Source organism: Macrotis lagotis, chromosome 8 (genome assembly GCF_037893015.1).
Source record: "Macrotis lagotis isolate mMagLag1 chromosome 8, bilby.v1.9.chrom.fasta, whole genome shotgun sequence".
In the NCBI taxonomy this organism is placed as follows: Eukaryota; Metazoa; Chordata; class Mammalia; order Peramelemorphia; family Peramelidae; genus Macrotis; species Macrotis lagotis.
Genome location: NC_133665.1, coordinates 19,336,548 through 19,360,292, shown reverse-complemented (window position 1 = coordinate 19,360,292; position 23,745 = coordinate 19,336,548). Strand labels below are relative to the sequence as shown.

The window sequence follows — 23,745 nt, the reverse complement described above, 5'->3', positions numbered from 1 at the left end:
GTATTTACCCTCACAGGAGATAACTAAAACCAATCAAGAGGGAGAGAATTAGCTGTTTAATATTTGCCAAATGCAGTACTAGGTGCTGAATAGTAGCTCAAAAGAATTAGAAAATATTGATGCCCTAGAGGAGCTGAGAATCTAATTGACAATTTTGAATTTGTATTCAGAAAAAAGATATAAAAGTATTTAAAACACTTAAAGATTAAAACAAAAACCCAATTATCATATTATTTGGAAATGTCTGAATAACCCTGAATTCCAATTCTTATATGGAATTTCTCTGCCAAAGATACAGTCATGGGTGGCCTCATATTAAAGCAAAAGAAATGACTCCCCATGTTGTATAATTTGAAAGAGAAGAAAAAATATTCCTCTTTTAAGCTGTGAATAGATGATCATATTTCACAAGCCCTGGACCATATGATAAACAAATCATATATACAGAACTAAGCTATTCCTGAGATTGGAATTGGTTTTCCTGAGGCTAGGACATGGTGAAAACAGTAACTTAGGGAAGCTAAGACAACAATGAGTTTCAGCCTAACCCCCCCCCAGAAAAATGAGATATGGGCCTTAAGAGAGTAGAAGCTGGAATGGGAAAAGTATCTAGGGAGCATAAATTAAGAGGAGATAAAAGGAGCAAGGACCTATTGAAATCTCATCTGAACATTCCAGGAGTTATAAATAAAAGAACTAGTGTCTTTCCTTTTTTAAAAAGCAGGAGGTGGGACTTCCGGCCAAGATGGCAGAGAGAAGACAGGCACAGTTCTAAAGTCACCTGATCTCTCCCCCATCTATCACATGAAATAAACCTCTTAAAAGAATTACACTAAGAGGTACAAAAAACCTATGGTAATAGTGGGGAAGAAGGGAGCAGAGGAGAAACACCTGAATCTTCTCATCAGATTTGGCTTAAAGTCAACCTACACATACTCAGTTAACTTATAAAACATCTAACCTTTCAAGTATTAAAAGGGGAAAAGGGGAAGGGGGACGGAGAAAGGGAAGGGGAGTGGGGGAAATAAGGGGAAATAATAAAAGCAAGGGAAGGGAAAAAGGGAAAGGGGAAAGAAAGGGGAGGCTGTGATATAGGAGGGCAAAAACACTGAAGGGGGTGGTTTTCAGAAACAAAAGACTAGGGAATAGGGATAAAAGAAGGGGAAAGGGGAAAAAATCCAAACAGAGGGAAGATAGCACAGATGGCAATAAGGAATTAGTAATCATAACCTTGAATGTGAATGGGATGAACTCTCCCTTAAAACGTAAGCAAATAGCAGAGTGGATTAAAAACCAGAATCCTACAATATGCTGCTTACAAGAAACTCATTTGAAGCAGAGAGATACATATAGAGTAAAGGTAAAAAGTTGGAGCAAAATATATTTTGCTTCAGCTGAAGTAAAAAAAGCAGGAGTAGCAATCCTTATCTCAGACAAAGCAGCAGCAAAAATAGATAGCCTTAAAAGAGATAAGGAAGGAAACTTTATCCTCCTAAAAGGTACCATAGACAATAAAGTCATTTCAATATTGAAAATATATGCACCCAGTGGGACAGCACCCAAATTCTTAGAGGAGAAGCTGAAAGAATTACAGTAAGACATAGACAGCAAAACTCTACTAGTGGGAGACCTCAACCTCCCACTATCAGATCTAGATAAATCACATCATAAAACAAACAAGAAAGAAATTAGGGAGGTAAATAGATTGTTAGAAAAATTAGATATGGTAGACTTATGGAGGAAACTGAATGGGGATAGGAAGGAATATACCTTTTTCTCTGCAGTACATGGAACTTATACAAAAATTGACCATGTAATAGGACATAAAAACCTAATGGTCGACTGCAGAAAGGCAGAAATAGTGAATACATCTTTCTCAGATCACAATGCAATCAAAGTTATATGCAATACAGGGCCAAGGAGATATAGACCCAGAACAAATTGGAAACTGAATAACCTCATTTTAAAAAATGAGTGGACCAAAAAACAAATTATAGAAAGAATTAACCATTTTATAATAGATAATGATAATAATGAAACAACATACCAAAACCTATGGGATTCATTCAAAGCAACTCTCAGGGGAGATATTATAGCTCTAAATGCTTATATGAATAAATTGGAGAAAGAGGAAATCAATGAACTAAACATGCAACTAAAAAAGTTAGAGAAAGAACAAATCAAAAATCCCCAATTAAGTACCAAATTAGAAATTCTAAAAATTAAAGGAGAAATTAATAAAATTGAAAGCAAAAAAACCTATTGAATTAATAAATAAAACCAAAAGTTGGTATTATGAAAAAACCAATAAAATTGATAAACCTCTGGTCAATTTGATTAAAAAAAAGAAAGAAAACCAAATTGCTAGTATCATAAATGAAAAAGGTGAACTCACCATCAATGAGGAGGAAATTAAAGTAATAATTCAAAACTATTTTGCCCAACTCTATGCCAATAAATTTGATAATCTAAGTGAAACGGATGAATATGTACAAAAATATAAGTTGCCCAGGTTAAATGAAAAAGAGATTAAATACCTAAACAACCCTATCTCAGAACAAGAAATTCAGCAAGCCATTATTGAACTCCCTAAAAAAAAATCTCCAGGGCCTGATGGATTCACTAGTGAATTCTACCAAACATTTAAGAAACAATTGGTTCCAATCCTATATAAACTCTTTGGAAAAATAGGGAAAGATGGAACTCTGCCTCTTTCTACAAAACCAATATGGTACTGTTACCTAAACCAGGAAGAGTTAAAACAGAGAAAGAAAATTATAGACCCATCTCCCTGATGAATATAGATGCAAAAATTCTAAATAAAATCTTAGCAAAATGATTACAACAGGTCATCACTAGGATAATACATTATGATCAAGTAGGATTTATTCCAGGAATGCAGGGTTGGTTCAATATTAGGAAAACTGTTAGTATAGTCAATTATATCAACAACAAACCTATCAGGAATCATATGATCATATCAATAGATGCTGAAAAAGCTTTTGACAAAATACAGCATCCATTCCTATTAAAAACACTAGAGAGTGTAGGAATAAATAGACTGTTCCTTAAAATAATTAGCAGTATCTACCTGAAACCATCAACAAGCATTATATTCAATGGGGAGAGGCTAGAGCCATTCCCAATAAGATCAGGGGTGAAACAAGGATGCCCATTATCACCACTACTATTTAATATTGTATTAGAAATGTTAGCAGCAGCAATTAGAGAAGATAAAGAAATTAAAGGAATTAGAATTGAGAAGGAAGAGACAAAACTCTCACTCTTTGCAGATGATATGATGATCTACCTAGAGAATACCAAGAAATCATCTAAAAAACTACTGGAAACAATAAGCAATTTTAGTAAAGTTGCAGGTTATAAAATAAACCCTCATAAATCCTCAACTTTTCTATATATGTCTAGCAAGAAACAGCAGGAAGAGCTAGAAAGAGAAATCCCATTCAAAGTACCCTCAGACAATATAAAATATTTGGGAGTCTATTTGCCAAGACAGACTCACAATCTTTTTGAAAACAATTATAAAACACTACTCACACAAATTAAATTAGATTTAAATAACTGGGCAAATATCAACTGCTCATGGATAGGTAGAGCTAATATAATAAAAATGACAATTCTACCAAAACTAAACGATCTGTTTAGTGACCTACCAATCAAAATTCCAAAAAATTACTTTAACGAGTTAGAAAAAATTGTAAGTAAATTCATATGGAGAAATAAAAAGTCAAGAATTGCCAGGAGCTTAATGAAAAAAAGTGCAAAAGAAGGTGGCTTAGCCCTACCTGATCTAAAATTATATTATAAAGCATCAGTCATCAAAACTGTTTGGTATTGGCTAAGAAATAGAGTGGTGGACTAGTGGAATAGACTAGGTGTAAAAGCAGGAGATGATTATAGTAAGCTGCTGTTTGATAAACCCAAAGAGTCTGGCCATTGGGATAAAAACTCCCTCTTTGATAAAAATTGCTGGGAAAATTGGAAGTTAGTATGGAAGAAACTTAGATTAGACCAACACCTTACACCCTTTACCAAGATAAGATCCAAATGGTTACAGGACATGGACATAAAAAACAATACTATAAGCAAATTAGAAGATCAAGGACTAGTCTACCTGTCAGATCTATGGAAAGGGGAGCAGTTTATGACTAAGGAAGAGTTGGAGAACATCACCAAAATCCAATTAGATGATTTCGATTACATTAAATTAAAAATTTTTACACAGATAAAACCATTGTAACCAAGATCAAAAGAAATGTAGTAAATTGGGAAACAATCTTTACAACTAATGATTCTGACAAAGGGCTCATTTCTAAAATATACAGAGAACTGAGTCATATTTTTAAAACAAAAAGCCATTCCCCAATTGACAAATGGTCAAAGGATATGCAAAGGCAATTTACAGATGAGGAGATCAAAGTAATCTATAGCCATATGAAAAAATGCTCTAAATCATTAATTATTAGAGAAATGCAAATTAAAGCTTCTCTGAGGTACCACCTCACACCTCTCAGATTGGCCAGTATGACCAGGAAGGATAATGATCATTGTTGGAAGGGATGTGGGAATTCTGGGACACTATTACACTGTTGGTGGAGCTGTGAATTCATCCAACCCTTCTGGAGAGCTATTTGGAACTATGCCCAAAGGGCAACAAAAATGTGCATACCCTTTGACCCAGCAATACCACTACTGGGTCTATACCCTGAAGAGATGAGGAAAAAGGGTTAAAACATTACTTGTACAAAAATATTTATAGCAGCCTTGTTTGTGGTGGCAAAGAATTGGAAATCAAGTAAATGTCCTTCAATTGGGGAATGGCTTAGCAAACTGTGGTATATGTATGTCATGGAACACTATTGTTCTATTAGAAACCAGGAGGGACAGGATTTCAGGGAACCCTGGAGGGATTTGCATGAACTGATGCTGAGTGAGATGAGCAGAACCAGAAAAACACTGTACACCCTAACAGCAACCATGGGAGTGATGTTCAACCTTGAAGGACTTGCTCATTCCATCAGGGCAACAATCAGGAACAATTTTGGGCTGTCTGCAAAGGAGAATACCATCTGTATCCACATAAGGAGCTGTGGAGTTTGAACAAAGTGCAAGGACTATTCCCTTTAATTTAGAAAAAAAAAACAGATAACTTATTGTCTGATCTTGTTACCTCTTAGACTTCTCTTCTCTTTAAGGATATGATTTCTCTCTCATCACACCCAATTTGGATCAAGGCACAACATGGAAACAAAGTAAAGACTGACAGAGTGCTCTCTGTGGGGGGGGGGGAGCAAGATTGGGGGAAAATGTAAAATTCAAATAATATCTTTATTAAAAATAAATTTAAATTAAAAAAATGTCATACACATTCAGAGAAAGAACTATGAAATATGAATACAGATCAAAACATGCTAAAAAAAAAAGCAGGAGGTGGTCATAGTCTGGGTCTTCTGAAAGTTGACTCTCCTGTATATACTCGGGATATACTAGAATACAAAGTTGTGTTTGGATTAGAGCAAAGTAACTCTTTATTCTAAAACTAGACTTTTTCACATTTATTGAAGATGTTTTAAGACAAAGGTCTCCCCAGTCTCAAAGGTTTCTTCTTCCTTCCATCTTATACAGGCCTGGTCTTACACACAAGCTCAGAAGGAGCAAGCAAGTGATATGTTTCAAGGGATACCATCCACCTCACCAAAATATATTGCCCATATCATAGGATAGTCTATTCAAGAGAGTTGCTTGTTTTAACAATAAGTGCTGAGTGTTGGTCATCTATTAGTCAAAGGCAAGAATATGCTGGCAAATGTTTAATAATTAGCTCTCCAGGAAAAAAATAAACATACACACAAATAGATAGATGATAGATAGATAGATAGATAGATAGATAGATAGATAGATAGATAGATGATAGATAGATAGATAGATAGATAGATAGAGATAGATAGATAGATAGATATAAAGATATAGATATCAGGGGCAGCTAGGTGGCATAGTGGATAAAGCACCGGCCCTGGAGTCAGGAGTACCTGGGTTCAAATCCGGTCTCAGACACTTAATAATTACCTAGCCGTGTGGCCTTGGGCAAGCCACTTAACCCCGTTTGCCTTGCAAAACCCTAAAAAAAAAAAGATATAGATATCATACTTTTAAGTTTAATATGCATTAGTATTTTCTCTATTACTTTCTCAAATTTAGACAATCAATAAAACAATAAATCAAGCCTTGATTTGTAGCATTTGCTAATTTTTAAGGTGAGAATACACTAAAAATTTAACAATCCACTCTTGTACACTGGTTCAAGTTAGCTCCAGCACACCTCTGGGACTCAGGATTACCCATTTAGAGGTATGAAGCATTTTAGAGATTGTATAGAGATTCCAACCATATTCATTTTACAGATGAGAAATTCATCCACAATTTGCAGTAATTAGATTAAACTGAGATTAGCTTCACTAAGAAAATATGTATTTTGAAGGCAGTGGGGGGAAAAGGGAAAGAATGAAGCATGTGGGGAACTTTGGGCTAAGGCAAGCATGAACAAAATCTGCAAAGTAGCAAACTATGGGCAAAGATACAAGGAATCTGAGGAACTGGTGAGAGAATTTAAGAGGACCAGGATGATAATTTTAAAATGTGGAAAAAATTATTAGAAGGCTTACATTAGTAAAAAGTAACAATACAGTTAGGCTTTAAAAAGATATACACAGAACAGAGATTAAAGTCACAATTTTAAAATTAAGAATGGAAAGATAAAACTTTATTTCGTAACTATAATAAATAATTTAAAGCTATTATGGCTAATTAACTTGGGATGGGGAGAATTAGAATGCAAAAAAGAGAAAGAAAAAAGGAAAGAGGGATAAAAAGTGAGGAGTTATTAACTTTTTAGTATCATGACCCCTTTAGCAGTCTGATGAAACCTACAGATAGACCTTTTCTCAGAACAACATTGTTAAATGCATAAAATATAATACCTAGGATTATGAAGGAAATCAATTCTATTAAAATATAATTACCAAAATATTTTTTAAAAAAAAGTTCATGGACCCTAAGTTAAGAATCGGTTATCAATGTAAATTTTGAAATGTTAGTCTAGTAAAAAAAATACTCAAGCCATACTCTACTATTTACAAATCTTTGTTCTTCATCTTTAATCTTTAATCCTTCAGAAATTTAACCTGAATGGATTAATTATAACTGCCCACAAAGGAAGAAATTATTCTTTTGGCTTCAGCAGCAGTGACCAGCACAATACAACTACATCAGCCAAATTAAATCAAAGAGTACCACCCTATCTCTGGGTCACTCTTTTGGTGAAGGATGGTGGGGAGGAGGGTGTCACTCTTCCTTTAGAAGCTTTATAGGACTGTGTTTTTAGAATCAGACTTACTAATTTGTAATTTCAGTTACTTAGTCCCTTTCTGATTCCAAAAAAATTGTTATTTATGAAACCAAAGTAAATATGGCCATCTCCAGATCCTTATCTGCTGACAGAGAGTTGGCTTACTTGGCAATTTTATCACAAGAAAACTAGTTGCAGAATACACGGTTAAATCATTTCTCAATACAAGTTGTTGGGGGGTAAAAAATGATATGTTATATTTTTCCAAATGTTCTGCTCAGTTCAACTTCACTAAAAGATTCACTGCAGGAAATAGAAAAAATTTTGGTATACCTTCAAATGGAGTGAATGTATACAATGGTCTGCTGTGCATATGAGTGAAATTTCAGCTATCTTTATAAAGTACTTATTTTAATAGAATAACATCATTTAGAAAATCTGAAGTCATCATTTAGAAAGTCAGAAGTTACAGTTTCAGTCTGAATAAAAAATCAACTTGAGTAAAAATTGTTGAAAGTTATTAAGGCTATGTCAACAACATATCAATTTGGTCAATTCAGCCAAAATAGCTGTGGTCAAATAATAGTCTTAAATATGTAAGTTGATCCATTATATAAAGTGTATGTATATACATATATATATATATATATATATATGTATATACATACATATACATATGTGTGTATATATATATAAATTTCACTATAAGAGACAAAAGTATCAAAAGTCAATTATTACATAAACTAAGAAAAATATAAAATTAATGAGAAATTAGAATTAGAAAAATTGTCCAAGATGCCTTTAGTTCTTTCTTCTCTACTCTAACTATCCAAATCCTATAACCCTGAAACCATCTTTTCCTCCATGAAATTTTCCCAGATCACTCCAATTTACATACAATGAGCTTTTTCTCCTGATTTGATCCTTAATTTTGTATTGCCTTGTGATGTTTCTTGCATTTTTATTTTACTTTTTATGAAGGTAAGTTTTAGAATTTAAGTTGTAAGTTCTTTAAAGGTAGGGACTATATCTTCTATTTTTTTTAATCATCCACAGGGCACAGTGCCTTGAATGTAGTAGAACCTAAATAAATAAAATTATATTGGTTGACATGCCATTTTAAATAAATTAACTTGAACTTTCCCCATAAAATATAAACATATTCTTACACTAGGAACTGAAAAATATATTTTTTGCCAAAATTTGGGAGAGTATAAAGCTTTAATGACCAATCCATTCTTTTAGTAAAGAAAGGTCTGTACTTTTTTAGAATGTTTTCAATTTGTCAATGTAGAAAAAATTTTTATTCTCGAATTGTTTCCAAACTTTTAATTAAGGCAAGCAAATACTATTCCTCCACCATAAAAATAATTTTAAATGCTAAATGAAAGACATTTTTTACAAAAATTTTTTTCTGAAGAAGTCATTATTTAAGTTTTTACATTTAATATTGAAAAATAGCTTTACATTTGAAATAATTACTACTGAAAGCCATTACCCAAAAAGACACAATTTGGAAAACAAAGAAAGAAATGATAGCATTAAATAATATGTGAATTACCTTACTGTTGCCCACAGAACACAAATTATATTAATACCTACTAAATTTTTAAGCAATTTTTAATTAATACAAATTATACTTCTAAGAACAAGGTAAAACATTTTCCTCAAAAACTCAATGCTTCATATTTTACAATCCCAGAAAGACTCAAGGAAAACGAGTTTGTGGTTTTATTCCTAAATGAAATTTTCTATTCTTAAGTGAATCTTTTTTTTTAGCTTTGTTTTTTTTTTTGTAAGGCAATGAATGGGGTTATATGGCTTGCCCAAGGCCACACAGCTAGGTAATTATTAAGTGTCTGAGGCTGGATTTGAACTCAGGTACTCCTGACTCCAGGGCCAGTGCTCTCTATCCACTGTGCCACCTAGTCACCCCTTAAATGAATCTTTATGTGGTTCATTTTATAAACAGAGAATTTGTAAACTATAAACTTTGAATGTAGATGAACCTTGAATAATTTTAAATTTGTGAGCAAAACTATTAAAGTTTATTTGAACAGTTAATGTCCTTGAATATATATTTAATATTAGTATTTGAGATGTTTTACTGAAATCCCTAAATAAATTCTTCCTGACTATAAAAAGAAAAATTTATTCAATATACTCTTGAAAATTTCAGTTGCTTTATCTCAGTAAAATTTCTGTGGAAAGTAAAACTTTCATCTATTTCAAAAAGAAAATAAAGTTCAGGTTATAATTGAATATTCAAATTTTAAATGACAAAAATTTGAAGCAAGGATTATCAAGTTTCAAAGAAATAAAATGCAATACAATAAAATATATTTGATAGTTACTTTATAATTTTTTTTGATAGTTAAGATCTTATAGTACTTTGGTTCCTCATAATTATCAATTATCTATGATACTCTGGGGGGAAAATGTCAGTTATTTGATCTTTCTGGCTATTTGGTTTCTGCTTGCACAGTTCTTAGCTTGTCACAGAGAGCAATGAGCCCAAAAGAGTAGGGTGAGAATTCAGTATACTGAGTTTTCATACATACATATGTGTGTGTGTGTGTGTGTGTGTGTGTGTGTGTATATACACAAGGTCTTCTAATTAGGTCCCCACTATTTTTTTTCTTATAACAATGGTTTGTGAAATCTAATGCTTATATTTTCAAAGTAGTCTTTAATCAAATTATAAAAATGGTAAAAAGTGACAATACTAATTGCTATATTAAGCAACAATTTTTTAAAATAATATTAACTATTAGATAAATGAAATTGACAATAGACTATCCCTTTTGTCCTTTAAAACAAAAATGAAAGACATTTTGATAATTATTCAAAACTATTAATTCCAAAAAAAAAATTTTCTCTATAGTACAGTAATACTTCATAATTAAACATGCTAAATTTAGACATAAGAATTATTAAATAATATAATATTTCCTTGGTTTCAACTCACTGCATTATAGGAAATAAATTTTGGCCACTTCATGAGAACAATTTGTTTAAAAGCAGTCATTTCTCTGGGGACCCTTCTACTTCACTGGTCTCCTTTTCTTTAAGCCAAGCAAAAACCGCCCACACTGTACCATCACCACTTTGTTGTGAGTAGCAAAGGAACGCAGCCCAGAGAAAGCCGCAGAGTCCTGTATATGCAGTTCTCAAGTAAATGGGAACAAAGCTGAAGTTGGTAAGCTGGAGCAGAAAGAAAAAAGAGTTAGTTATTTAGTGTTCTACATAAACTATACTAAAAGTTAGAACATAAAGTAGTTTGAAACTCACCTGCACAAAAGGCCAGTACATGAGACCAGTCTGCAACAAAGGAGAATTTTATTATGATGCTTTTCATGGAATAATGTCATTGAACAATTAACAAAAGGCTGGAAAGTACATGACAAAGGATAATCATGTGGGATTGGGTTTAGACTAAACTGCTCAAATTAGATTTTACCTCTTAACTAAGAGAATGAAATAATCACAGTAAAAAAGGTTAAATTTTGTTAGTCATACTCTGAGAATAGAATGCTAGCCAGTGTCAACAAAAAATATGTAAGACAAGCATCCTTAAATACACAGTAAAGAAGATATTGTGACATTATACTGTATAATATTTTATCACACAGTTCAACTGATTCAACAAAATACTTATGAAATGAGTTCAACTCATAGGAAAAAATTTGGAAACAAAAAGGGCTGTCATCCTAAATAAGACTATCCAAATAATTCTTCAAAAAGAATATAATGATCTAAAAAGAAATTAAAATTGCATCAAATTGAAATAAATTGTTTACTTGTCCTCTTAGTGGATTCAAAAATACTTCATATATATCTTTTAATAAATTTCAATTGTAGCTTTCTCTAAAGTTTTTCAATTACGAATAATTTGCTTTTTTTAAAAGGCATTCAGTATTTTAAAAAGATAGGATCTTAGATTCAGTGCTAAAAGGGACTTCAGAAGTCAACCAGCCTCATATCTTCATTTTACAGGTGAGGAAACCAAGGTCTTGTAAAATTAAGTGAATTTCCCAATGTCACATGAGTCATGACAGAAATAACATTTGATGTCCTTCAGTTGGGGAATGGCTTAGCAAACTGTGGCATATGTATGTCGTAGAACACTATTGTTCTATTAGAAACCAGAAGGGATGGGAATTCAGAGAAGCCTGGAGGGATTTGCATGAATTGATGCTGAGTGAGATGAGCAGAACCCGGAAAAACATTGTATACCCTAACAGCAACATGAGGGTGATGATCAACCTTGATGGACTCACTCATTCCATCAGTATAACAATCAGGGACAATTTGGGGCGCTCTGCAATGGAGAATACCATCTGTATCCAGAGAAAGAACTGTGGAGTTTGAACAAAGACCAAGGATTATTACCTTAAATTTAGAAAAAAAAAAACAACCTGATATCTTATTGTCTGATCTTGTTATCTCTTATACTTTATGTTTCTTCCTTAAGGATATGATTTCTCTCTCATCACACTCAATTAGGATCAATGCATACCATGGAATTAATGTAAAGACTGAAAAATTGCCTTCTGTGGGGGATTGGGGGAAGGAAGTAAGATTAGGGGAAAAATTGTAAAACAAAATAAATAAAATCTTTAATTTAAAAAAAGAAATTAAATTTAAAAAAAAGAAATAACATTTGAACCCAGGAGGCTGCAGGTAATTCCAGTTCTAGTGTTCTTTTCATCATACTACAAAGATTGGGTTTTTTAAAGGGAAGAATGGAAAATTAAATCTTTCACAATTATAGGAAAATGTATAAGCAAATATAGAATTGAGATATAAAAGGTCACACAGGCAAGTTAAGCATCTGAGAGGGGAACTGCACCCTCCCTTCATTCCAAAGCCATTGTTCATTCCAATGAGTCTTCCCCCAAAGCCCCAATTAAAGGATATTAATAAATGGTTTTAAAATGAAACAGAAACTATCAATAACCACCCAAAAGTGTTTTAAAAAATCACTAATAATCAGAGTAAGAAAAATCAAATAAACTTGCTCTATTATCTCACTTAAAAAACTAATTTAAAAATGCTGAAAATTGGGAAAACAATGCTGGAAGGGCTAGGAAAAAATAGGTACACTATTTGTTCCTGGCTTAACTGTAAATTGACTCATCTAAAATAAAATTTTAAATTATGCAGAAAAATTACTCAATTGTCCACATACTTTGACCCATAAAGTCATACTATTGGAATTCTTTAATTAAAAGGTATGAACCATTTAATAATTTGATCATTTAAGTAGGTCATCTGCAAGAAAAGGTTCATAAGTAAATAATTACAGTTTCATTAGGCTCTTCCACAAAGTCTACAGATATTATAACTGTATTTTTGTTGGTGGTGGTGGTGGTACTTTTGTTCTCAAAGAGGACCATGACATCAGGAAAGTAAATGATGTCATGACTAGAAAATGAATTGGAAAAGAAAAAGAAAAAAAAGAAAAAAGAAAATGAACTGGATTGAAGTGAGGAGGCTGTACAAAGTCACCAGTGTGACTTTCTCAACTGGAATCATCTGGGTCTAGTGGCAAGATATAGATCAGGATGACTGGAGAGTCCCTGATGTGGTGGGATGCTTTTTAAGAGTCAAATAGAAGATCGAACAAAGACAGTTTAAATTTCCAGTTTGGAATGAGAACTGTAACCATCATTTTATGAGGCACTTCTCCCTATGTAATCAAGGAGGATGTTTGTGTTTTATCTTTGATCTATCAGATAAATTGTGAAGAGAAAGAACAAAGAGAAAGTTGAGGAGAAACTTCTTTTTTATGAGAATGTTTCTATTATTTTATGAAGAAACACAAAGAATCTGTAAGGGACTAGTAGTTCCAGAGTGGAACAGGGCTCTCCAGAAACATTACTTGTGAATAGAGGAGAAAGAAAAAGAACTAACCTAATTTACTTTTGGAGAGGCTGAAATTAACTCATCATTAAGGGAAATATTAAGAGGATTGTTGAGAGAATTCAATCCATATTTCAAATGATGGAATTGTATTTCCAGAAGTAAAAAATCATCAACTGTCATTATAATGAGGATTTGAGATGACTCTGACTATGATCTTTGATAGGGACAAAATATTGTAAATAATTATATATTACTTTTAGTGTTGCTTTCAATTATTAATGAATTATTAACAGATTATAGGTTTTAATATATATTAATAACTACTTTTGAGGAATATAGCTTATTCAGTAAGTAATATTTAATAAACTGGTGGAACACTGAGATAACTAATTAATAGGAAAGAGTTGCAACTTGATTGATAAATAAGAAATAGCCCAACATTCGTCAGATTCATTCTAGCACTAGAAATGATAGAATAGAATATGAAAACAACACATAACAGGCGATGAGAAGTCACCTATAAATCAGGTGTGGTCAGACCACTAAACTTTGTTCACAGCAGCATTAGAGAATCAAAATAATATTCCCATTAACAATGATATAAATTAAAACATCACTTAAAGGCAGCCACACTCAGATTAATTATATGACCATTCTTGATTCCAGAGAACAGATCTTGGAAGTACCTTTTTTCAGCAGATTACTGGAAATGATAGAAAATAAACATGTGCATAACTATTGAAGAATAGCTAAACAAATATGAAATAAATTTGGGCAAATATTAAGTACTCAGAATAACAATGTAAGAAATAATACAAGGCCCAGACAATATATGCAGCAACTGAAACAATGTAAATAAAACCAACAAGAAAGAGTCTCAAAATTCTAGGCATTTATACAGTTAAGGTTAACATATTGTCAGACATAAAGGGTGGAGTCTTCCCTTCTGTCAACAATAAACTTTTTTACCCACTGGAGAACTTTTTTTTAAGGGAGGTTGCTTGATTGTTTATTGAGAAGTGTCTGCTCTTTAGAAACAAAATGTAACAATCCATTTTTTTAAACTTTCATTTATGTCTTGTGCTTTTACATTCCAGTTACTTCCTGATAAACTCCCCTGTTAATCCCCCTTCTAACAAAGAAAAATAGTTCCACAAAACCTCACTATCTTAGCAATCACAAATGGAACATTTTGAACTGATGATTCCTCTTCTCTCTACTGAAATGAGTGACAGTTACATATAGATAGATAAAGATAGATAGATAGATAGATAGATAGATAGATAGAAAATGGCTCTAACATATAGATTATTTTTGAAGTATACAATAAATTCAGCATATTACTTTCAAAGATGTCTTATCTGTGCCTCCCTCTGAATTTCCTTGTTGAATGTTGTCATTAAAAAAAAGTTTCATTTCTTTTTTCATCATTATCACTCCCCCTTCCTTAATTTTTTAAACCCTCCTTTGCAACAAACAAGCACAGTCAAGCAAAATTGGCCATAACTGAACATGCACATGAAGAATCTATCCACCTCTTGACAAATAGATTATAGACTAATACATAGAGTGAGACACATCACACTTTTGGAGTTGGCCAATAATGATATTTTGTTTTGTTTAAATAAGCTTATTTGCTAAGGGGTGTTATTTTTTCTTTTTTGAAGGAGTGATTTGAAAAAGGAAAGAAAAATGCAATTAAACTTACATTTTTTAAAATACATATTTAAATTCTGTCCCTTGAGTTATAAAAATAGACCAAAACAAACATGGCTACATTTCCAAATAACTGATCTTTTTAATCCTATGTTATTTTATTATATTTAAAAACATAATTCTAGGAGCGACTAGGTGGTGGCACAGTGGATAAAGCACTGGCCCTGGAGTCAGGAGTACCTAGGTTCAAATCCAGCCTCAGACACTTAATAATTACCTAGCTGTGTGGCCTTGGGCAAGCCACTTAATCCCGTTTGTCTTGCAAAATCCTAACAAAAAAAACAAAAACAAAATCCCATAATTCTAATAAGAGGTCTATAAGCTCAACTTGTCTCCTTGACTATGACACAGAAAGTTAACAATCCCTGATCTAGTGTATCACCTTCTGTCAAGAGGTAAGTAGCATGCTTTGCCATTGGTTCTCTAGTCTCCATTTATCATTTCAATAATATTCTATCAAATTCATATGCCATAATTTGTTCAGCCATCATCCAATTGATGAGAATTCTTTTAATTTCTTTACCACAAGAAAAATTTCTATTCTATATATTTTTGCACATATACATTCTTTCCTTCTTTTTTAATATTTGGGCAATATATGAGCAGCTGGGTAACACAGTGGATAGAGCACCAGCCTTGGAGGCAGGGGACGGCCTCAGACACTTAACAATTACCTAGCTGTGTGACCATGGGCAAGTCACTTTAACCCCATTGCCTTGCCCCCCCAAAATATTTGGGCAATATATTTATTTTTATTTATTTTTAGGTTTTTGCAAGGCAAACGGGGTTAAGTGGCTTGCCCAAGGCCACACACAGCTAGGTAATTATTAAGTGTCTGAGACCGGATTTGAACCCAGGTACTCCTGACTCCAGGGCCTGTGCTTTATCCACTACGCCACCTAGCTGCCTTGGGCAATATATTTAAAAGTGGCACTTGAGGGATCAGCATAGGATTCTGCATCATGTAACTTAGTTCTCCCTAAATTTCTTCATATTTCTAACTTCTGAAAATACAATAGTATTCCATAACATTCATTTACCACAACCTATGTTCAGTGATTTTTCTATCAATAGGCACCTACTTTGTTCCCATCTTTCTGCTTACCATAATGTTTTTTTCTATGAATATGCATTAATATGTACATATAATACACACCAGAACCCACAGAAAGACTGAGTGATACAATTTCCCAGTCCAAGACAACTTAGAAGTTCTGTGGGAAAGGTGTGTTTCACCAGGACCAGGCGGTGGGAAAAAGGCCACGGCCACAGCGCAGCCCACAAATCACCAGGAACATCTTGAAGGGGTGGTGAGAGAACTCTGCTGCACAGAGTACTGCTGTACAGGAGCACCAGCCTCAGAACAGCCCCATGATGAGAACCTGGAGCAGGAATTAGGGAAGCAAGCCAGCAGCCAACAGACAGTAAGGGGGTAGGGGGAGATTGCAGAAATCTCTCTGCTCTCCCTGGGGCAGGACTCATCTGTTTGCCCACACTCAGATCCAGGCTACAGTTTGGGCTTCCATACTAAGATAGAGAAGCAGAGACCTTCCCCACAGCTCCAGGGCAGAGGGGAGCACTTGTGGTCATCTACATATCAAAGCACAGGCAGGAGAGCATAAGACCTTGAAGGAATAAAGGTTCCAATGGGGTGTCCCAAAAGCCCCCCCAAAGCCTTGGAAGTGTGGTTAATTAGTCTTAGGCTAAGGAAATGAGAAAACAAAAGATAAAGAAAAATATGACCATAGAAAATTACTCTGGTCCCATGGAAGATTCAGAAGATGACAAACTTGAAGCTTCTGTATCCAAAGCCTCTAAGAGAAACAGAAAGTGGGCTCAGGCTATGGATGAGCTCAAATAAAACTTTGAAAAGCAATTAAGGGAGGGGGGAGGAAAAATTGGGAGGAGAAATGAGAGCAATGCAGATAAATTATGAAAACCAAATCAGTAGTCTGGTGAAAGAAATGCAAAAAAATACTGAAGAAAAATAGTATGTTAAAAAACAATTTAGGCCAAATGGAAAAAGCAAAACAAAAGGCAAATGAGGAGAAGAATGCCTTAAAAAGCAGAATTGGCCAGCTGGAAAAGGAGATAAAAAAGCTCCCTGAAGAAAATAACACCTTCAAATGCAGAATGGAGCTAAAGTCGATGACTTTGCGAGAAATCAGGAAGAAATAAAACTCTTCCAAGAAAGTCAAAAATTAGAAGAAAATATGAAATATCTCATTGGAAAAACAAATGAGTGGCCTCAGACACTTAATAATTACCTAGCTGTGTCCTTGGGCAAGCCACTTAACCCCAGCCTAGCAAAAAATACTAAAAAAGAAAAACAACTGACCTTGAAAACAGATCCAGAAGAAATAATTTAAAAATTATTGGGCTACCTGAAAGTCATGACCAGGAAAAGAGCCTAGACTTCATTTTCCAAGAAATAATACAGCAAAATTGCCTTGAGATCCTAGAAGCAGAGGGTAAAAATAGAAATTGAAGAAATTCACCAGTCACCTCCTGAAAGAGATCCCTAAAGAAAAACTTCCAGGAATATTGTAGCCAAATTCCCAAACTCCCAAGGCAAAGAGAAAATACTAAAAGCTGCTGGAAACAAACAATTCAACTACCAATGTGACATTCCGGAAGGCAAAAGATCTTACAACCGAGAATCAACTACCCAGCAAAACTGAACATCCTCTTTCAGGGGAAAAGATGGACTTTTAATGAAACAGAGGACTTTCAAATTTTCCTACTGAAACAACCAGAGCTTAACAGAAAATTTGAACTTCAAGTACAGGACTCTGATGAGCCAGAGAGGGGATGGATGAGAAGGACTAACTGAGGAACTTAATGATGTTGAACTGTTTGTATTCCAGAAGAAGATATTGATAACTTATATGAACTATCTCATTTACAAGAACTGTTAGAAGGAGCATATATAGACAGGGCACAGGAAGGAGTGGAATATAATGGTCTAATATAGTAAAAAGATGGAGTCAATGGGTGATAAAGGAACGAACTGGGAAAAGAGAAAGGAGAGAAAGAGGGGGCTGAGATATTTCACATAAAAGTCAAGCAAAAGCTTTTTCAATGGGGTGAAATGGGGAAAGGCGAGGAGGAATGAGTGAGCCTTCATTCTCATTGGAAATGGCTCAGAGAGGAAATGACATACACACTCAATGGGATCTTACCGTAGAGAAAAATGAGAAGAAAGAGATGGGATAAGGGGGAATGGGGAGAATAGGTGATAGAAGAGGGGGAAGATTGTGGGAGAGGGTACTCAGATACAAGACACTTTTTAGACAGGAACAGGATGAAAGGAGAGAGAGAGAGAGAGTAGAATAAATGGGAGTGGGGAGGAATGGAGTGGGGTTAAATATAGCTTGTAATAATAGCAACTGTGGGAGAAATATTGAAGCAGCTTCTCTGGTGGACTTATGATGAAGAAGGCAATTCACCGCAGAGACAGAGTCATTGAAATGTGAACACAGACTGAAGTACATATTTTCTCCTCTCTTACTATTCTTGAGGTTTCTCATCTTCTGGGGGGGGGGGGGGGGGGGCGTGTTTACTCTCATATCAAGATTACTGAAATAATATAAAATAAAAAAATTTATAAAAACAAAAATTGATGATGTTGAGCAGCAGTAATAATTTAATTAGCCTGCCAAAAAAAAGGCTTTCTAATTTTTATATAAGTATTGAATTTCTCAGACAAAATTGTATGACTTTAAGTTATATGAATACAAACTGTATAGTTTAGTTATAGATTATTAGATAGCTAGATAGCCAGTTATACATTTTAGATATATAACTAATGTTTTATAAATTTAAGTTAAACACACCACTCTCTGGGGTCATATTGCCCTTCTGGAACATCTCTTCACCAACCACTTCCTTTACCTCATAATCTTTCTTCCTAATCTTTACACTTTTATTTTCAATGGAGGCTACTCTAGTATTTATCTGGATAGGATTTCTTCTTTAATATTCCAAGAATCTATGATTTCATCAATGCTAATACTTCCCCCACCACTGTGAACTGTAACCCCTTATTGAGCTGTTGTAGTCAAATAAATAAATAAAAATATCATTATTTAGTGGCCAACTCTATAGTGATGACCCCTTTCAAATTTAGCTAGTCTGGCATAGATGAGAGGCATAATGGTCTTCTAAACAAATTATAAGCTACCACCACATGAAGTTCATCTTGCTAAGTAAAGTCTGCCAAATAAGAGAGGGAGCTCTGATGTTTGAGTACTCAGAGCACCTTCCATGCCATGATGAGGAATTGGTGTACAATTTAAATCTGGAGGAACCAGATTCTATCAGTATGAGGAAATTACAGGTTAGGCAATGTACACATTCTGGTTTGTTTGCTACCCCCTAAGGATAACCCTGTGTAATATAATCCTTAGCTGCAATTATCTTTGTTAATACAGAGAAGGGTTCCTTTCACAGGGGCTTAACAGTAAAGTTGCCTTAACAATTGTACACCTGGAAACATTGGCTGTGATTATGGGAACTGTTGTACTAACTAAAGCACTCACAGTTCAGCATTATTATAGTTTTGCAGGAACTTTCTTGGAAATTTTAAATAAACTGTGGTCAATGGTAAATAATAATAAAAACAAGTCAGAAATTATTAGGACTATGATTAAAGTGCTAGAGCATAACTATGTCCAGACCCCTCTGAGCCATACTTAAGGAAATCATATTTCTCAGGCCCTATTCCCTTTATCTTCATATGCATAAGATCAGAGGTTTTTGTAGCCTCAGTATTGGAAGAAACTTAGTACTGGAAACCACCAATTCCAAACCCTCATTTTAGAGATGAGGGAACTAAGGCAAGAGATATTCTGATCTGCTCAAATTCACATAGATATTAAATAGTAGAGTTAGATTTGAACTCAAGTCTTCTGACCAAATCCTACATTTATCTTGTACTACTTTGATACAGACAGAGGTACCCTAACACATTTTCTCAGACTATTTGGTCTCAGGACCAAACTTAAAATTATTGAGGACCCAAAGTTTTATATAAGTTATATCTATTAATATTTACTATATGAGAAATTAAAATGTTTTAATATTATTATAAGGGGTAGGAGTGAATAAGCATTTATTGAGTACTTAATGTGTCAGGCACTGTATAAAATATTATTTTTGTCCTTTTATTTATTTATTCATTTAGAAGAATAGTTCTGAACTGGTAGGTTTGGGGGCCTGGACCACAACTTTGGGCATAATTTTACTTACTATCTGTTTAACTTAATTTTCAATGACATGATATTAAGAAATATACAAATTAAGTTGTGGTCATTTAAGAATAGCCAGTTTAATAAGTCAATTCATTAACTCAATAAACATTTATTAAATTCAATAAACCCTTACAAAGATATATGCAGACCTTGGCTATCAATACTAAAGTTGAGAGAAGGTCCGTGCCTTCATGGCGCTTACTTAAAGTTTAGCATAGGATACATATAAATATATGCACATACATATGGATAAATCACATAACAGAAAAATGCATGATAGCATATTATAAAAAGGTCTTGCAAAACAAAAACATATGAAAGGTTTAATGGGGAGAGAGGATTATTACTGATGGGGGAGGTGACTTTTGAGTTGGGATATTGCAACTGGGTAGTTGCATTATTATAAATTTCAAGTTGCAACTTCAACCAGCAAAAAAGCTGGAAGGGAGGACACTACCAGCATAGTGAACAGTATTTAGGCAAAAATTTGGGGGTGGGAAAAGTGCAGGAAATCTTTAGGGGTCAGATTCTGGATTATAACTTGGAGTGAGCAAAAAGGAGTAATATGAAAATAAAGTTGGAAACAAAAATAGGACCAAACTTTATTGGAAGGCCTTGAATGCCAGGCTAAGGAGTTTAAACTTCATATACTGAAATTGTTGAGCAGTGGAGTGACATGACCACACTCAATTCTCTAATGCTGAGTAAAATATGACCTGGTTGGTACTTACCTTATAAGTATTCCAGAATTTCTGTCTCAGGTCCAAAAACATATCTTCTTTTCCCTGAAGTATACTCAAACCTATTTGTAAAATACATATAACAGGCATAGATTTTATCATATTGTTTGTTTTTTGTTATTCAGTCATGTCCAACTTTTTGTGATGCCATTTGGGGTTTTCTTTGCAAAGATACTGGAACAGTTTGCCATTTCCTTCTCCAGCTCACTTTCAGAAGATGAAAGTGAGATAAAGAAGGTTAAGTGATTTGCCCAGGGTCACATGGCTATTAAGTGTCTGAGGTCAGATTTGGACTAGGGAAGATAAGTCTTCTGGACTCCAGCCAGTAAGTACTCTTATTTATTGTACTGCTTAGCTGCCCATGTTGTATATGATATCTATACATATGTATATGTAATAAGAGGAGCAGCTAGGTGGCACAGTGGACAAAATAGTAGTCAGGTTACCCCCCAAAATAGGGTCTTGAAGTGTTGAAGCAGCTGAGGAGACTGAACAACCACAATGTATATAAAACAAAAGCTACTCACATCTTCTGAAAGTGGACATGTCAAGAAATTAACAAAAAGAAAGTACTTTAATTTAAAAAAGGAGTTGATTATTATTTTTTTGGGGGGTGCAGGGCAAATGGGGCTGGGTGGCCTGCCTGGGGCCGCATAGCAGGGTGATCCTTGGGTGTCTGAGGCTGGATTTAGACCCAGGTGCTCCTGGCTCAAGGGCCAATGCTCTGTCCACCACCCAGCCACCCCTACTATTATTACTATTTTATTTTGGGTCTTTTTTTCTTTTTTTGGGGGGAGGTTTGCAGGACAGTGGGGTTTGGGTGGCTTGCATGTCACACGGCTGGGTGATTGTTGGGTGTACAGGGTCAGATGTGGGCTCGGGTGCTCATGGCTCCAGGGCTGGTGCTCCGTCCATTGCACCACCTGGCCATACCTACAATTATTACTATTATTTTTTTTATTTTAATTTATTTTCTCTCCCCTTTATCACTCAAGCAAGTCTATATTTATGGGGAGGGGGTATTTCATTTACTCTTAAACAAGAATAGTTTACTAATATAAAAAAAACATTTGTACAAAAGGAGAATAAATATTAAATAAAAAAAACAAAAAAATTAAAAAGGAGTTGAAGTGACCTAGAAACTGCAAGTTGCACATTGAAAGTATTACAAAGAGAATCTAGAAATCAGGAATCAATATTGCCTTTTGACAAGTTCTTTAGAAATCAATATTCTTCAACAATCTGGAAAGCCAGACTCCTCCATTTTATAAAAGATAAAAATGAAAATCTAATAGCATGGAGGCAAATTCTTAATCTAAATATGTTCAAAGCAAAATCAAGACACCTAAGAAACGCCTTTAAATGACAATTCCACCAAAAAGATGAAGACCACCTCAAACATCCTATCTCTTTTTTGTTTGTGTTTTTAGGATTTTGCAAGGCAATGGGGTTAAAGTGGCTTGCCCAAGGCCACACAGCTAGGTAATTATTAAATGTCTGAGGTTGAATTTGAACTCAGGTACTCCTGACTCTGTGCTACCTAGCTGCCCCCAAATATCCTATTTCTTACATTTTTTGGCTCATATTTTTAAGAGGTTTTTATCAATATCTTGTTTTATAACACATATGGCTTCTTCCCAGAGATCCATCCCACATAACAATTTTTTAAATAAAAAGAAAAAAAAAGAAAAAATTAGCATGTGTGCCAATAAATTGACCTAACACATAAAATGAACTGTTCGGTATCCTATTTCTTGCATTTTAACCAACATCTTTTCTAGTCTCTAAGGCCTAAGCTTTCCAGGACTGCGGCAAAGGGGCTCTCATTTTTGCCTTGTTTCCTTTCTCTGGTCCAATTCCCAATCGATAACCAGAGAGGATGGTAAGGGGCCATCCCTCAGCCCTGGGCCCGGCCTGGCATTCGGGGACAAGGTCTGACCCAGACTGTGCTACCATTCTGGAAGGCTAGTCGGATAAGGACGCTGCCCTGCACCTGTGCAGACCGTCCGGGGATGCACCTGCCTGCCCAGATGCCAGACCTTCTGCCTCCCCTTTCTTCCTGCCTCTGCGGGCGCCCTGGGGTCAGGAGGAGGGAAAGGAGGCCGCGCGAGTGGCCAAGGCTCCGAGGTGTCTGGCCATTGCTGCGGGCCGGTCGCCCCCGGGGAGGGGCGGCTCCACTGCCCAGGACTGGCGGGTCCTGCAGGGATGGGTGCGCCGGCCGCACTGGTGTGAGGGAGCCTTTGTTCCTGCGCCCCTTTCCGAGCCGAGGATGGAGGCTGTCACATTCTGGGACGAGAACACTCGTGTGCATGGGCGCGCGCCTGTGCGGGGCGCGGGGTCGCTCTGCTCTCCGGCCCCGGCCCCAGCCCCAGCCCCGCCGCCCCGGCCCTGCCCGCCCCGGCCGCCCCGGCCCGGCGGGCCCTCACCCGTGTAGAAGGCGCTCAGCACGATGGGGCCGCCCACCAGCTGGTCACACAGCACCTTGCCCAGCACGGCGCGCGGCGAGCGGCCCGGCAGCGCGCGCTCCAGCAGCCGCATCCACACGTAGTTGAAGTTGGCGTGGAAGCCGACGGCCACGGTGGCCACGCGCCGCGTCTGCTGCCAGTCGGGCTCGCGGCCCCGGAGCAGCTGCTGCGCGGCGTCCCCGGAGGAGTAGAGAGCCGCGTAGAGCAGCACGTTGGTGGGCCACGGGTAGCGCCGGGCAGCCCGCGGCACCAGCCGCCACCAGCGCCACATCGCGGCCCGCCCCGGCCGGAGCCGGGCCGCGGAGCCGGGCCGCGGGCGCAGACGCCGCTGCGGCCGC

At 35.7% G+C, this 23,745-nt stretch overlaps 1 protein-coding gene across 1 annotated transcript; it reads right to left on the bottom strand.

The window, feature by feature from the left end:
* Window positions 1–2,344: 2,344 nt before the first annotated feature.
* Window positions 2,345–23,678, bottom strand: MPV17L (MPV17 mitochondrial inner membrane protein like). The gene is made up of 4 exons (XM_074196473.1): window positions 23,369–23,678; window positions 20,934–21,004; window positions 10,658–10,687; window positions 2,345–10,570 (listed from the first exon to the last, which is right to left on the bottom strand). The coding sequence occupies exons 1-4, from the start codon at window positions 23,676–23,678 to the stop codon at window positions 10,391–10,393; spliced, it is 591 nt and encodes a 196-aa protein (XP_074052574.1). The 3' UTR covers window positions 2,345–10,390.
* Window positions 23,679–23,745: the final 67 nt, after the last annotated feature.

Excerpts from the sequence above, each read along its gene's own strand:
- MPV17L (XM_074196473.1), bottom strand. The coding sequence starts at position 23,678 with ATGTGGCGCTGGTGGCGGCTGGTGCCGCGGGCTGCCCGGCGCTACCCG. Across the intron at positions 21,005-23,368 it reads GCTGAGCGCCTTCTACACGG|GTTTGAGTATACTTCAGGGA; the intron begins GTGAGGGCCCGC and ends TTTTACAAATAG. Across the intron at positions 10,688-20,933 it reads AATTCTGGAATACTTATAAG|ACTGGTCTCATGTACTGGCC; the intron begins GTAAGTACCAAC and ends CCTTTGTTGCAG.